Source organism: Oncorhynchus clarkii, chromosome 32 (genome assembly GCF_045791955.1).
Source record: "Oncorhynchus clarkii lewisi isolate Uvic-CL-2024 chromosome 32, UVic_Ocla_1.0, whole genome shotgun sequence".
Classification (NCBI taxonomy): Eukaryota; Metazoa; Chordata; class Actinopteri; order Salmoniformes; family Salmonidae; genus Oncorhynchus; species Oncorhynchus clarkii.
This window is the reverse complement of record NC_092178.1, coordinates 3,647,329-3,665,378: the sequence shown is the minus strand read 5'-3', so window position 1 is coordinate 3,665,378 and position 18,050 is coordinate 3,647,329. Positions and strand designations below refer to the sequence as shown.

At 36.6% G+C, this 18,050-nt stretch overlaps 1 protein-coding gene across 1 annotated transcript in view; it reads left to right on the top strand.

The window, feature by feature from the left end:
* LOC139391626 (CUB and Sushi multiple domains 2) overlaps nucleotides 1–18,050 on the top strand; it is a 772,990-nt gene that overhangs the window by 120,218 nt on the left and 634,722 nt on the right. The window contains exon 3 of the mRNA XM_071139005.1: nucleotides 13,853–13,965. Coding sequence (XP_070995106.1) covers nucleotides 13,853–13,965 — 113 coding nt within the window. The remainder of the gene's footprint in view (nucleotides 1–13,852; nucleotides 13,966–18,050) is intronic.

Sequence of the window (18,050 nt, the reverse complement as noted above, 5' to 3'; positions counted from 1 at the left end):
ATAACTACTGTCTATACACACCATCCTATATAACGACTGTCTATACACCCCATCCTATATAACTACTGTCTATACACACCATCCTATATAACGACTGTCTATACACCCCATCCTATATAACTACTGTCTATACACACTATCCTATTTAACTACTGTCTATACACACTATCCTATTTAACTACTGTCTATACACACCATCCTATATATTACTGTCTATACTGTCTATACACACCATCCTATATAACTACTGTCTATACACACCATCCTATATAACTACTGTCTATACACACCATCCTATATAACTACTGTCTATACACACCATCCTATATAACTACTGTCTATACACACCATCCTATATAACTACTGTCTATACACACCATCCTGTATAACTACTGTCTATACACACCATCCTATATAACTACTGTCTATACTGTCTATACACACCATCCTATATAACTACTGTCTATACACACCATCCTATATAACTACTCTTTATACACACCATCCTATATAACTACTGTTTATACACACCATCCTATATAACTACTGTCTATACACACCATCCAATATAACTACTGTCTATACACACCATCCTATATAACTACTGTCTATACATACCAACCTATATAACTACTGTCTATACACACCATCCTATATAACTACTGTCTATACTGTCTATACACACCATCCTATATAACTACTGTCTATACACACCATCCTATTATAACTACTGTCTATACACACCATCCTATATAACTACTGTCTATACACACCATCTTATTATAACTACTGTTTATACACACCATCCTATATAACTACTGTCTATACACACCATCCTATTATAACTACTGTTAATACACACCATCCTATAACTACTGTCTATACACACCATCCTATATAACTACTGTCTATACTGTCTATACACACCTATATAACTACTGTCTATACACACTTATATAACTACTGTCTATACACACCTATATAACTACTGTCTATACACACCATCCTATATAACTACTGTCTATACACACCTATATTACTACTGTCTATACACACCTATATAACTACTGTCTACACACACCTATATAACTACTGTCTATACACACCTATATAACTACTGTCTATACACACCTATATAACTACTGTCTATACACACCTATATAACTACTGTCTATACACACCTATATAACTACTGTCTATACACACCATCCTATATAACTACTGTCTATACACACCTATATAACTACTGTCTATACACACCTATATAACTACTGTCTATACACACTTATATAACTACTGTCTATACACACCTATATAACTACTGTCTATACACACCATCCTATATAACTACTGTCTATACACACCTATATTACTACTGTCTATACACACCTATATAACTACTGTCTACACACACCTATATAACTACTGTCTATACACACCTATATAACTACTGTCTATACACACCTATATAACTACTGTCTACACACACCTATATAACTACTGTCTATACACACCTATATAACTACTGTCTATACACACCTATATAACTACTGTCTACACACACCTATATAACTACTGTCTATACACACCTATATAACTACTGTCTATACACACCTATATAACTACTGTCTATACACACCTATATAACTACTGTCTATACACACCATCCTATATAACTACTGTCTATACACACCTATATAACTACTGTTTATACACACCTATATAACTACTGTCTATACACACCTATATAACTACTGTCTATACACACCATCCTATATAACTACTGTCTATACACACCTATATAACTACTGTCTATACACACCTATATAACTACTGTCTATACACACCTATATAACTACTGCCTATGCACACCATCCTATATAACTACTGTCTATACACACCTATATAACTACTGTCTATACACACCTATATAACTACTGTCTATACACACCTATATAACTACTGTCTATACACACCTATATAACTACTGTCTATACACACCTATATAACTACTGTCTATACACACCATCCTATATAACTACTGTCTATACACACCTATATAACTACTGTTTATACACACCTATATAACTACTGTCTATACACACCTATATAACTACTGTCTATACACACCATCCTATATAACTACTGTCTATACACACCTATATAACTACTGTCTATACACACCTATATAACTACTGTCTATACACACCTATATAACTACTGTCTATGCACACCATCCTATATAACTACTGTCTATACACACCATCCTATATAACTACTGTCTATACACACCTATAAAACTACTGTCTATACACACCTATATAACTACTGTCTATACACACCATCCTATATAACTACTGTCTATACACACCTATATAACTAATGTTTATACACACCTATATAACTACTGTTTACACACACCTATATAACTACTGTCTATACACACCATCCTATAATAACTACTGTCTATACACACCTATACACACCTATATAACTACTGTCTATACACACCATCCTATATAACTACTGTCTATACACACCTATATAACTACTGTTTATACACACCTATATAACTACTGTTTATACACACCTATATAACTACTGTCTAGACACACCATCCTATATAACGACTGTCTATACACACCATACTATATAACTACTGTCTATACACACCATCATATATAACTACTGTCTATACACACCATCCTATATAACTACTGTTTATACACACCATCCTATATAACTACTGTCTATACACACTTCCTATATAACTACTGCCTATACACACCCTCCTATATAACTACTGTCTATACACACCATCCTGTATAACTACTGTCTATACACACCATCCTATATAACTACTGTCTATACTGTCTATACACACCATCCTATATAACTACTGTCTATACACACCATCATATATAACTACTGTCTATACTGTCTTTAAACACCATCCTATATAACTACTGTCCAAACACACCATCCTATATAACTACTGTCTATACACACCATCCTATATAACTACTGTCTATACACACCATCCTATTTAACTACTGTCTATACACACCATCCTATATAACTACTGTCTATACACACCATCCTATATAACTACTGTCTATACACACCATCCTATATAACTACTGTCTATACTGTCTATACACACCATCCTATATAACTACTGTCTATACACACCATCCTGTATAACTACTGTCTATACTGTCTATACACACCATCCTATTTAACTACTGTCTATACACACCATCCTATATAACTACTGTCTATACTGTCTATACACACCATCCTGTATAACTACTGTCTATACTGTCTATACACACCATCCTATTTAACTACTGTCTAAACACACCATCCTATATAACTACTGTCTATACTGTCTATACACACCATCATATATAACTACTGTCTATACACACCATCCAGTATAACTACTGTCTATACTGTCTATACACACCATCCTATATAACTACTGTCTATACACACCAACCTATATAACTACTGTCTGTACAAACCATCCTATATAACTACTGTCTATACACACCAACCTATTTAACTACTGTCTATACACACCATCCTGTATAACTACTGTATATACTGTCTATACTAACCATCCTATATAACTACTGTCTATACACACCATCCTATATAACTACTGTCTATACTGTCTATACACACCATCCTATATATCTACTGTCTATACTGTCTATACACACCATCCTATATAACTACTGTCTATACTGTCTATACACACCATCCTATATAACTACTGTCTATACTGTCTATACACACCATCCTATATAACTACTGTCTATACACACCATCCTAAAATAACTATTGTCTATACACACCATCCTATATAACTACTGTCTATACTGTTTATACACACCATCCTATATAACTACTGTCTATACACACCATCCTATATAACTACTGTCTATACACACCATCCTATATAACTACTGCTGTACACACCATCCTATATAACCACTGTCTATACACACAATCCTATATAACTACTTTCTATACACACTATCCTATATAACTACTGTCTATACACACCATCCTATTTAACTACTGTCTATACTGTCTATACACACCATCCTATGGAACTACTGCTGTACACACCATTCTATATAACTACTGTCTATACACACCATCCTATATAACTACTGTATATACACACCATCCTATATAACTACTGTCTATACACACCATCCTATATAACTAATGTCTATACACACCATCCTATATAACTACTGCTGTACACACCATCCTATATAACTACTGCCTATACACACCATCCTATATAACTACTGTCTATACACACTATCCTATATAACTACTGTCTATACACACCATCCTATATAACTACTGTCTATACTGTCTATACACACCATCCTATGGAACTACTGCTGTACACACCATCCTATATAACTACTGTCTATACACACCATCCTATATAACTACTGTCTATACTGTCTATACACACCATCCTGTTATAACTACTGTCTATACACACCATCCTATAGAACTACTGCTGTACACACCATCCTATATAACTACTACTGTCTATACACACCATCCTAAAATAACTATTATCTATACACACCATCCTGTATAACTACTGCCTATACTGTCAATACACACCATCCTATATAACTACTGCCTATACTGTCAATACACACCATCCTATATAACTACTGTCTATACTGTCTATACACAACATCCTATATAACTACTGTCTATACACACCATCCAATATAACTACTGTCTATACACACCATCCTATATAACTACTGTCTATACTGTCTATACACAGCATCCTGTTATAACTACTGTCTATACACACCATCCTATATAACTATTGTCTATACTGTCTATACACACCATCCTGTATAACTACTGTCTATACACACCATCCAATATAACTACTGTCTATACACACCATCCTATGTAACTACTGTCTATACTGTCTATACACACCATCCAATATAACTACTGTCTATACACACCATCCTATATAACTACTGTCTATACACACCATCCTATATAACTACTGTCTATACACAACATCCTATATAACTACTGTCTATACACACCATCCTATATAACTACTGTCTATACACACCATCCTATATAACTACTGTCTATACACACCATCCTATATAACTACTGTCTATACACAACATCCTATATAACTACTGTCTATACACACCATCCTATATAACTACTGTCTATACACACCATCCTATATAACTGCTGTCTATACACACCATCCTATATAACTACTGTCTATACACACCATCCAATATAACTACTGTCTATACACACCATCCTATATAACTACTGTCTATGCACACCATCCTATATAACTACTGTCTATACACACCATCCTATATAACTACTGTCTATACACACCATCCTATATAACTACTGTCTATACTGTCTATACACACCATCCTATATAACTAATGCTGTACACACAATCCTATTTAACTACTGTCTATACACACCATCCAGTATAACTACTGTCTATACTGTCTATACACACCATCCTATATAACTACTGTCTATACACACCAACCTATATAACTACTGTCTGTACAAACCATCCTATATAACTACTGTCTATACACACCAACCTATTTAACTACTGTCTATACACACCATCCTGTATAACTACTGTATATACTGTCTATACTAACCATCCTATATAACTACTGTCTATACACACCATCCTATATAACTACTGTCTATACTGTCTATACACACCATCCTATATATCTACTGTCTATACTGTCTATACACACCATCCTATATAACTACTGTCTATACTGTCTATACACACCATCCTATATAACTACTGTCTATACTGTCTATACACACCATCCTATATAACTACTGTCTATACACACCATCCTAAAATAACTATTGTCTATACACACCATCCTATATAACTACTGTCTATACTGTTTATACACACCATCCTATATAACTACTGTCTATACACACCATCCTATATAACTACTGTCTATACACACCATCCTATATAACTACTGCTGTACACACCATCCTATATAACCACTGTCTATACACACAATCCTATATAACTACTTTCTATACACACTATCCTATATAACTACTGTCTATACACACCATCCTATTTAACTACTGTCTATACTGTCTATACACACCATCCTATGGAACTACTGCTGTACACACCATTCTATATAACTACTGTCTATACACACCATCCTATATAACTACTGTATATACACACCATCCTATATAACTACTGTCTATACACACCATCCTATATAACTAATGTCTATACACACCATCCTATATAACTACTGCTGTACACACCATCCTATATAACTACTGCCTATACACACCATCCTATATAACTACTGTCTATACACACCATCCTATGTAACTACTGTCTATACTGTCTATACACACCATCCAATATAACTACTGTCTATACACACCATCCTATATAACTACTGTCTATACACACCATCCTATATAACTACTGTCTATACACAACATCCTATATAACTACTGTCTATACACACCATCCTATATAACTACTGTCTATACACACCATCCTATATAACTACTGTCTATACACACCATCCTATATAACTACTGTCTATACACAACATCCTATATAACTACTGTCTATACACACCATCCTATATAACTACTGTCTATACACACCATCCTATATAACTACTGTCTATACACACCATCCTATATAACTACTGTCTATACACACCATCCAATATAACTACTGTCTATACACACCATCCTATATAACTACTGTCTATGCACACCATCCTATATAACTACTGTCTATACACACCATCCTATATAACTACTGTCTATACACACCATCCTATATAACTACTGTCTATACTGTCTATACACACCATCCTATATAACTAATGCTGTACACACAATCCTATTTAACTACTGTCTATACACACCATCCAGTATAACTACTGTCTATACTGTCTATACACACCATCCTATATAACTACTGTCTATACACACCAACCTATATAACTACTGTCTGTACAAACCATCCTATATAACTACTGTCTATACACACCAACCTATTTAACTACTGTCTATACACACCATCCTGTATAACTACTGTATATACTGTCTATACTAACCATCCTATATAACTACTGTCTATACACACCATCCTATATAACTACTGTCTATACTGTCTATACACACCATCCTATATATCTACTGTCTATACTGTCTATACACACCATCCTATATAACTACTGTCTATACTGTCTATACACACCATCCTATATAACTACTGTCTATACTGTCTATACACACCATCCTATATAACTACTGTCTATACACACCATCCTATATAACTACTGTCTATACTGTCTATACACAGCATCCTGTTATAACTACTGTCTATACACACCATCCTATATAACTACTGTCTATACTGTCTATACACACCATCCTGTATAACTACTGTCTATACACACCATCCAATATAACTACTGTCTATACACACCATCCTATGTAACTACTGTCTATACTGTCTATACACACCATCCAATATAACTACTGTCTATACACACCATCCTATATAACTACTGTCTATACACACCATCCTATATAACTACTGTCTATACACAACATCCTATATAACTACTGTCTATACACACCATCCTATATAACTACTGTCTATACACACCATCCTATATAACTACTGTCTATACACACCATCCTATATAACTACTGTCTATACACAACATCCTATATAACTACTGTCTATACACACCATCCTATATAACTACTGTCTATACACACCATCCTATATAACTACTGTCTATACACACCATCCTATATAACTACTGTCTATACACACCATCCTATATAACTACTGTCTATACACACCATCCTATATAACTACTGTCTATGCACACCATCCTATATAACTACTGTCTATACACACCATCCTATATAACTACTGTCTATACACACCATCCTATATAACTACTGTCTATACTGTCTATACACACCATCCTATATAACTAATGCTGTACACACAATCCTATTTAACTACTGTCTATACACACCATCCAGTATAACTACTGTCTATACTGTCTATACACACCATCCTATATAACTACTGTCTATACACACCAACCTATATAACTACTGTCTGTACAAACCATCCTATATAACTACTGTCTATACACACCAACCTATTTAACTACTGTCTATACACACCATCCTGTATAACTACTGTATATACTGTCTATACTAACCATCCTATATAACTACTGTCTATACACACCATCCTATATAACTACTGTCTATACTGTCTATACACACCATCCTATATATCTACTGTCTATACTGTCTATACACACCATCCTATATAACTACTGTCTATACTGTCTATACACACCATCCTATATAACTACTGTCTATACACACCATCCTAAAATAACTATTGTCTATACACACCATCCTATATAACTACTGTCTATACTGTTTATACACACCATCCTATATAACTACTGTCTATACACAACATCCTATATAACTACTGTCTATACACACCATCCTATATAACTACTGTCTATACACACCATCCTATATAACTACTGTCTATACACACCATCCTATATAACTACTGTCTATACACAACATCCTATATAACTACTGTCTATACACACCATCCTATATAACTACTGTCTATACACACCATCCTATATAACTACTGTCTATACACACCATCCTATATAACTACTGTCTATACACACCATCCAATATAACTACTGTCTATACACACCATCCTATATAACTACTGTCTATGCACACCATCCTATATAACTACTGTCTATACACACCATCCTATATAACTACTGTCTATACACACCATCCTATATAACTACTGTCTATACTGTCTATACACACCATCCTATATAACTAATGCTGTACACACAATCCTATTTAACTACTGTCTATACACACCATCCAGTATAACTACTGTCTATACTGTCTATACACACCATCCTATATAACTACTGTCTATACACACCAACCTATATAACTACTGTCTGTACAAACCATCCTATATAACTACTGTCTATACACACCAACCTATTTAACTACTGTCTATACACACCATCCTGTATAACTACTGTATATACTGTCTATACTAACCATCCTATATAACTACTGTCTATACACACCATCCTATATAACTACTGTCTATACTGTCTATACACACCATCCTATATATCTACTGTCTATACTGTCTATACACACCATCCTATATAACTACTGTCTATACTGTCTATACACACCATCCTATATAACTACTGTCTATACTGTCTATACACACCATCCTATATAACTACTGTCTATACACACCATCCTATATAACTACTGTCTATACTGTCTATACACAACATCCTATATAACTACTGTCTATACACACCATCCAATATAACTACTGTCTATACACACCATCCTATATAACTACTGTCTATACTGTCTATACACAGCATCCTGTTATAACTACTGTCTATACACACCATCCTATATAACTACTGTCTATACTGTCTATACACACCATCCTGTATAACTACTGTCTATACACACCATCCAATATAACTACTGTCTATACACACCATCCTATGTAACTACTGTCTATACTGTCTATACACACCATCCAATATAACTACTGTCTATACACACCATCCTATATAACTACTGTCTATACACACCATCCTATATAACTACTGTCTATACACAACATCCTATATAACTACTGTCTATACACACCATCCTATATAACTACTGTCTATACACACCATCCTATATAACTACTGTCTATACACACCATCCTATATAACTACTGTCTATACACAACATCCTATATAACTACTGTCTATACACACCATCCTATATAACTACTGTCTATACACACCATCCTATATAACTACTGTCTATACACACCATCCTATATAACTACTGTCTATACACACCATCCAATATAACTACTGTCTATACACACCATCCTATATAACTACTGTCTATGCACACCATCCTATATAACTACTGTCTATACACACCATCCTATATAACTACTGTCTATACACACCATCCTATATAACTACTGTCTATACTGTCTATACACACCATCCTATATAACTGCTGTCTATACACACAATCCTATTTAACTACTGTCTATACACAACATCCTATATAACTACTGTCTATACACACCATCCTATATAACTACTGTCTATACACACCATCCTATATAACTACTGTCTATACACACCATCCTATATAACTACTGTCTAAACTGTCTATACACACCATCCTATATAACTACTGTCTATACACACCATCCTATATAACTACTGTCTATACACACCATCCAATATAACTACTGTCTATACACACCATCCTATATAACTACTGTCTATACACACCATCCAATATAACTACTGTCTATACACACCATCCTATATAACTACTGTCTATACTGTCTATACACACCATCCTGTATAACTACTGTCTATACACACCATCCAATATAACTACTGTCTATACACACCATCCTATGTAACTACTGTCTATACTGTCTATACACACCATCCAATATAACTACTGTCTATACACACCATCCTATATAACTACTGTCTATACACACCATCCTATATAACTACTGTCTATACACAACATCCTATATAACTACTGTCTATACACACCATCCTATATAACTACTGTCTATACACACCATCCTGTATAACTACTGTCTATACACACCATCCTATATAACTACTGTCTATACTGTCTATACACACCATCCTATATAACTACTGTCTATACACACCATCCTATATAACTACTCTTTATACACACCATCCTATATAACTACTGTTTATACACACCATCCTATATAACTACTGTCTATACACACCATCCAATATAACTACTGTCTATACACACCATCCTATATAACTACTGTCTATACATACCAACCTATATAACTACTGTCTATACACACCATCCTATATAACTACTGTCTATACTGTCTATACACACCATCCTATATAACTACTGTCTATACACACCATCCTATTATAACTACTGTCTATACACACCATCCTATATAACTACTGTCTATACACACCATCTTATTATAACTACTGTTTATACACACCATCCTATATAACTACTGTCTATACACACCATCCTATTATAACTACTGTTAATACACACCATCCTATAACTACTGTCTATACACACCATCCTATATAACTACTGTCTATACTGTCTATACGCACCATCCTATATAACTACTGTCTATACACACCATCCTATATAACTACTGTCTATACACACCATCCAATATAACTACTGTCTATACACACCATCCTATATAACTACTGTCTATACACACCATCCTATATAACTACTGTCTATACACACCATCCTATATAACTACTGTCTATACTGTCTATACACACCATCCTATATAACTACTGTCTATACACACCATCCTATATAACTACTGTCTATACACACCATCCTCTATAACTACTGTCTATACACACCATCCTATATAACTACTGTCTATACACACCATCCTATATAACTACTGTCTATACACACCTATATAACTACTGTCTATACACACCATCCTAGATAACTACTGTCTATACACACCATCCTATATAACTACTGTCTATACACACCATCCTATATAACTACTGTCTATACACACCATCCTATATAACTACTGTCTATACACACCTATATAACTACTGTCTATACACACCATCCTAGATAACTACTGTCTATACACACCATCCTATATAACTACTGTCTATACACACCATCCTATATAACTACTGTCTATACACACCATCCTATATAACTACTGTCTATACACACCATCCTATATAACTACTGCTGTGCACACCATCCTATATAACTACTGTCTATACACACCATCCTATATAACTACTGTCTATACACACCATCCTATATAACTACTGTCTATACACACCATCCTATATAACTACTGTCTATACACACCATCCTATATAACTACTGCTGTACACACCATCCTATATAACTACTGTCTATACACACCATCCTATATAACTACTGTCTATACACACCATCCTATATAACTACTGTCTATACACACCTATATAACTACTGTCTATACACACCATCCTATATAACTACTGTCTATACACACCATCCTATATAACTACTGTCTATACACACCATCCTATATAACTAATGTCTATACTATCTATACACACCATCCTATATAACTACTGTCTATACACACCATCCTATATAACTACTGTCTATACACACCATCCTATATAACTACTGTCTATACACACCATCCTATATAACTACTGTCTATACACACCATCCTATATAACTACTGTCTATACACACCATCCTATATAACTACTGTCTATACTATCTATACACACCATCCTATATAACAACTGTCTATACACACCATCCTGGATTCACCTGGTCAGTCTAGGTCCTGTCTGTGTACATATTTATATTCCGCACTCTGACATGTCATTCTGATATTTCTTAATTTCTTTAATTTAATTTGATATATTTGTGTGTATTGATATTACTGTTAGTGCTAGAAACATTACCATAACACTGTCCCTGGGCTAACATATACAAAATATGTGTACACAACCAATAAAATGTTGTTTGAATTTTGATTTGACTCCTCTGCTACATGTGTTTGCCAACTGTCTAGCCAAGCTGGTTCATTGAACTCTGCCTTTGTGTTGTACGATGGGTAGTCTGACCTGAGAACGGACGCACTTGCTGCTGCTAGTACCAGCTACAGTTGTTTTTGTTTGTTAACCTGTTAGTTGAGCGCTTATTGTCTGGGCCTTTTACATATCTCACAGCAGAAGATACAGACATCTTATCTGTTTCTAGACAAACACTTAGAGACTGCTGATCTAGGACTAGACAAACACTTACAGACTGCCAATCTAGGATTAGACAAACACTTAGAGACTGCTGATCTAGGACTAGACAAACACTTAGAGACTGCTGATCTAGGATTAGACAAAAATTAGAGACTGCTGATCTAGGACTAGACAAACACTTACAGAGTGCTGATCTAGGATTAGACAAAAAATTAGAGACTGCTGATCTAGGACTAGACAAACACTTACAGACTGCTGATCTAGGATTAGACAAAAAATTAGAGACTGCTGATCTAGGATTAGACAAACACTTATAGACTGCTGATCTGTTTCTAGACAAACACTTAGAGACTGCTGATCTAGGACTAGACAAACACTTAGAGACTGCTGATCTAGGACTAGACAAACACTTAGAGAGTGCTGATCTTGGACTAGACAAACACTTACAGACTGCTGATCTAGGACTAGACAAACACTTATAGACATCTTATCTGTTTCTAGACAAACACTTAGAGAGTGCTGATCTTGGACTATACAAACACTTACAGAGTGCTGATCTTGGACTAGACAAACACTTACAGACTGCTGATCTAGGACTAGACAAACACTTACAGACTTTTGATCTAGGATCAGTTAAGATCATAATGAATTAGCTTAAATGGACTTTTATTCATTATGATCTATACTGATCCTAGATCAGCACTCCTACACTTTGTGACAACTGTCCCTGGGCTGGTTGATAGACTGATAGCTCTGTTAGTGTTCTGTCAGTCCTGCCTGTTATAAAGAATCGTGTTATTTCGCTGAATATACCTCTCTCTCTGATTCCATAGGTTGACGGGGTTCCAGCTGCCGTCTCCCATAGTGAGCACAGGACCCATTCTCACACTGTGGCTGCTGACAGACTACGCTGTCAGTGGACAAGGCTTCAAGGCCGTCTATGAAGGTACGATACTGTACACTACATAAATAAAGTCTTACAAATCTATGACGGTAACATACTACCTGTATGTGTGTCTCTCTCTCTCTCTTTTTCTCTCTCTCTCTCTCTCTCTCTCTCTCTCTCTCTCTCTCTCTCTCTCTCTCTCTCTCTCTCTCTCTCTCTCTCTCTCTCTCTCTCTCTCTCTCTCTCTCTCTCTCTCTCTCTCTCTCTCTCTCTCTCTCTCTCTCTCTCTCTCTCTCTCTCTCTCTCTCTCTCTCTCTCTCTCTCTCTCTCTCTCTCTCTCTCTCTCTCTCTCTCTCTCTCTCTCTCACTGACTTTAATGTTCTCACTATATATCTCTGCCGTTAATCTTCCACCTTCTCCTCCTCCCTCTGTATCTGTCCGTGAGTAGTCCATTACTGAATCCTTTGACTTCTCATTCCCCTCTGAACACTTCCCATCATACAGAGAATATACTGTAGCCTGCTGTACTCTCCACCTCGATTAGCATACTCGCTACAGCACGGTATATTATCAGTGTGCATTAGGCTAATTGTATTTATATGCATGGTTTGACTTCCCCAGCATGGATGGTAGCCTGGATGGTTAACTGTCGCGGTAGCTAGCTGGCACGATGGGATGGTTCACCTCACTAGGCTACGTGTGTGCATTTGTGTGTGTGTGCCTGTGTGTGCGTGTGTGCCTATGTGTGTGTGTGTGTGTGCGTGTGTGCGTGTGTGTGTGTGTCTGCGTGTGTGCGTGTGTGTGTGTGTGTGTGCCTGCGTGTGCGTGTGTGCCTATGTGTGTGTGTGTGTGTGCGTGTGTGTGTGTGTGTGTGTGTGTGTGTGTGTGTGTGTGTGTGCGTGCGTGCGTGCGTGCGTGCGTGCGTGTGTGTGTGTGTGTGTGTGTGTGTGTGTGTATATGGTTCACCTTGCTAGTCTAGGGGTCCTTGTGGAACATGATCCTGGGATTCTATTCTAGGCCAGTCATTCAATCATTGACATGGAATAACGGGGATAATTTTCATTCTTCACCACCTGTGGAGCTGATTCAGGTGTGTTGTTCAGTGGTTCCAGGGTTTTGTTGTTTCAGTGGTTCCAGGGTTCTATGGTTCAAGGTAAATTCGGACATCTAACTATGTGATGTTATCCAGATAGTTCACGATGAAACAATGGGGGAATGTTCTTCATTCTTCATCTGTTACGGGGTTCATTTAGTCCAAGTATCATGTCTTTTCTTGTTCCTGACTGGTTGGATGTACTGTACCTGTTCACCGATATCCTTGTCCTTATATGATTCTTGACCTTTGTGTGAAACTTCAAAGGTCATGTCATGACTATTGTAGACTTGTTTCCCACGTCCTCTTCCTTAATGAATGCTATTAGAGATGGACAAGGCGATGGAAGATATGATAGGTGAAGAGGTTTTATTGGCATGGAAGATATGATAGGAGAAGAGGTTTTATTGGTATGGAAGATATGATAGGTGAATATGTTTTATTGGTATGGAAGATATATGATAGGTGAAGAGGTTTTATTGGCATGGAAGATATGATAGGTGAGGGGTTTTATTGGCATGGAAGATATGATAGGTGAGGGGTTTTATTGGCTTGGAAGATATGATAGGTGAGGGGTTTTATTGGTATGGAAGATATGATAGGTAAATAGGTTTTATTGGTATGGAAGATATGACAGGTGAATAGGTTTTATTGGCATGGGAAACATATGTTAACAATGCCAAAGGAAGTGAAGTAGATAATTAACAAAAGTGAAATAAACAATAAAAATTAACAGTGAACACTACATTTAAAATGTAATATTATGTACATATACAGTGTCGAAATGATGTGAAAATGGTTAACGTACGAATCGTGAAATAACTAAACATAGATATGGGTTGTATTTACAATGGTGTTTGTTCTTCACTGGTTGCCCTTTTCTCGTGGCAACAGGTCACAAATCTTGCTGCTGTGATGGCACACTGTGGAATTTCACCCAGTAGATATGGGAGTTTATCAATATTGTGTTTTTTTTCTAATTCTTTGTGGATCTGTGTAATCTGAGGGAAATATGTCTCTCTAATATGGTCATACATTGGGCAGGAGGTTAGGAAGTGCAGCTCAGTTTCCACCTCATTTTGTGGGCAGTGAGCACATAGCCTGTCTTCTTTTGAGAGCCATGTCTGCCTACGTTGGCCTTTCTCAATAGCAAGGCTATGCTCACTGAGTCTGTACATAGTCAAAGCTTTCCTTAAGTTTCTGCCACGGTGTACTCTCTGTGTAGGACCAAGTAGCATTCTAGTTGGCTCAGTTTTAATTATTTCCAACGTGTCAAGTAATTATCTTTTTTGTTTTCTCATGATTTGGTTGGGTCTAATTGTGTTGCTGTCCTGGGGCTCTGTGGGGTCTGTTTGTGTTTGTGAACAGAGCCCCAGCTTGCTTAGGGGATTCTTCTCCAGGTTCATCTCTCCGTAGGTGATGGCTTTGTTATGGAAGGTTTGGGAATCACTTCCTTCTAGGTGGTTATAGAATTTAACGTCTCTTTTCTGGATTTGGATAATTAGTGGGTATCGGCCTAATTCTGCTCTGCATGCATTATTTGGTGTTCTACGTTGTACAAGGAGGATATTTTTGCAGAGTCTCAATTTGGTGTTTGTCCCATTTTGTGAATTCTTGGTTGGTGAGCGGACCCCAGACCTCACAACCATAAAGGGCAATGGGTTCTATGACTGATTCAAGTATTTTTAGCCAGATCCTAATTGACATGTTGAATTTTATGTTCCTTTTGATGGCATAGAATGCCCTTCTTGCCTTGTCTCTCAGATCGTTCACAGCTTTGTGGAAGTTACCTGTGGCCCTGATGTTTAGGTCAAGGTATGTGCTGTTTTTGTGTGTGTTGTATGACAATAGTGTCCAGATGGATTTGTGGTCCTGGACCTTTTTTGGAACACCATTATATTTCTCTCTCTCTCTACTCTCTCTCTACTCTATCTCTACTCTCTCTCTACTCTCTCTCTACTCTCTCTCTACTCTCTCTCTACTCTATCTCTACTCTATCTCTACTCTCTCTCTACTCTCTCTCTACTCTATCTCTACTCTCTCTCTACTCTCTCTCTACTCTATCTCTACTCTATCTCTACTCTCTCTCTACTCTCTCTCTACTCTATCTCTACTCTCTCTCTACTCTCTCTCTACTCTCTCTCTACTCTCTCTCTACTCTCTCTCTACTCTATCTCTACTCTCTCTCTACTCTCTCTCTACTCTCTCTCTACTCTCTCTCTACTCTCTCTCTACTATCTCTCTACTCTCTGTCTCTGTCTCTCTCTACTCTCCGTACTCTCTCTGTACTCTCTCTGTACTCTCTCTCTACTATCTCTCTACTCTCTGTCTCTGTCTCTCTCTACTCTCTGTACTCTCTCTGTACTCTCTCTGTACTATCTCTCTCTACTCTGTCTCTCTCTCTCTCTACTCTCTCCCTCTACTCTCACCTCTACTCTCTCTCTACTCTCTCTCTCTACTCTCTCTCTCTCTCTCGACACTCTGGTTTTACTCTCTGTCTCTGTCTCTCTCTCTGTCTCCCCTCTCTTCTACTCTCTCTGTCTCTCTCTCCCCTCTCTCTCCAAATCTCCATCTTGTCTTCCTGTAAAGGAGGAAAGAGAAGGGGGGTAATGTTAATAAATTATCTCTTCTCTTCCAGAAGACTGTAGAATAGTAATGGTGAAACTATTACTAATTATGAGCAGTCGTTTCAACACCAAGATCAGATGCTCCTGCAGCCGTCAACACAAACATTACACACAGACAAACACACGCACACACACACACACACACACACACACACACACACACACACACACACACACACACACACACACGCACACACACACACACACACACACACACACACACACACACACACACACACACACACACACACACACACACACACACACACAAACGCACACTAATGCAAATGCTCACGCTTGAACATACAAATTAGAAACACACAAACCCATCATAAAATACACTCTGAATGCTGAATACATTTAGTTCGTCTTATGCCCACACGGTCAGGCTCAATATTGAATTCCTCTGTGATTCTCCAATAAAC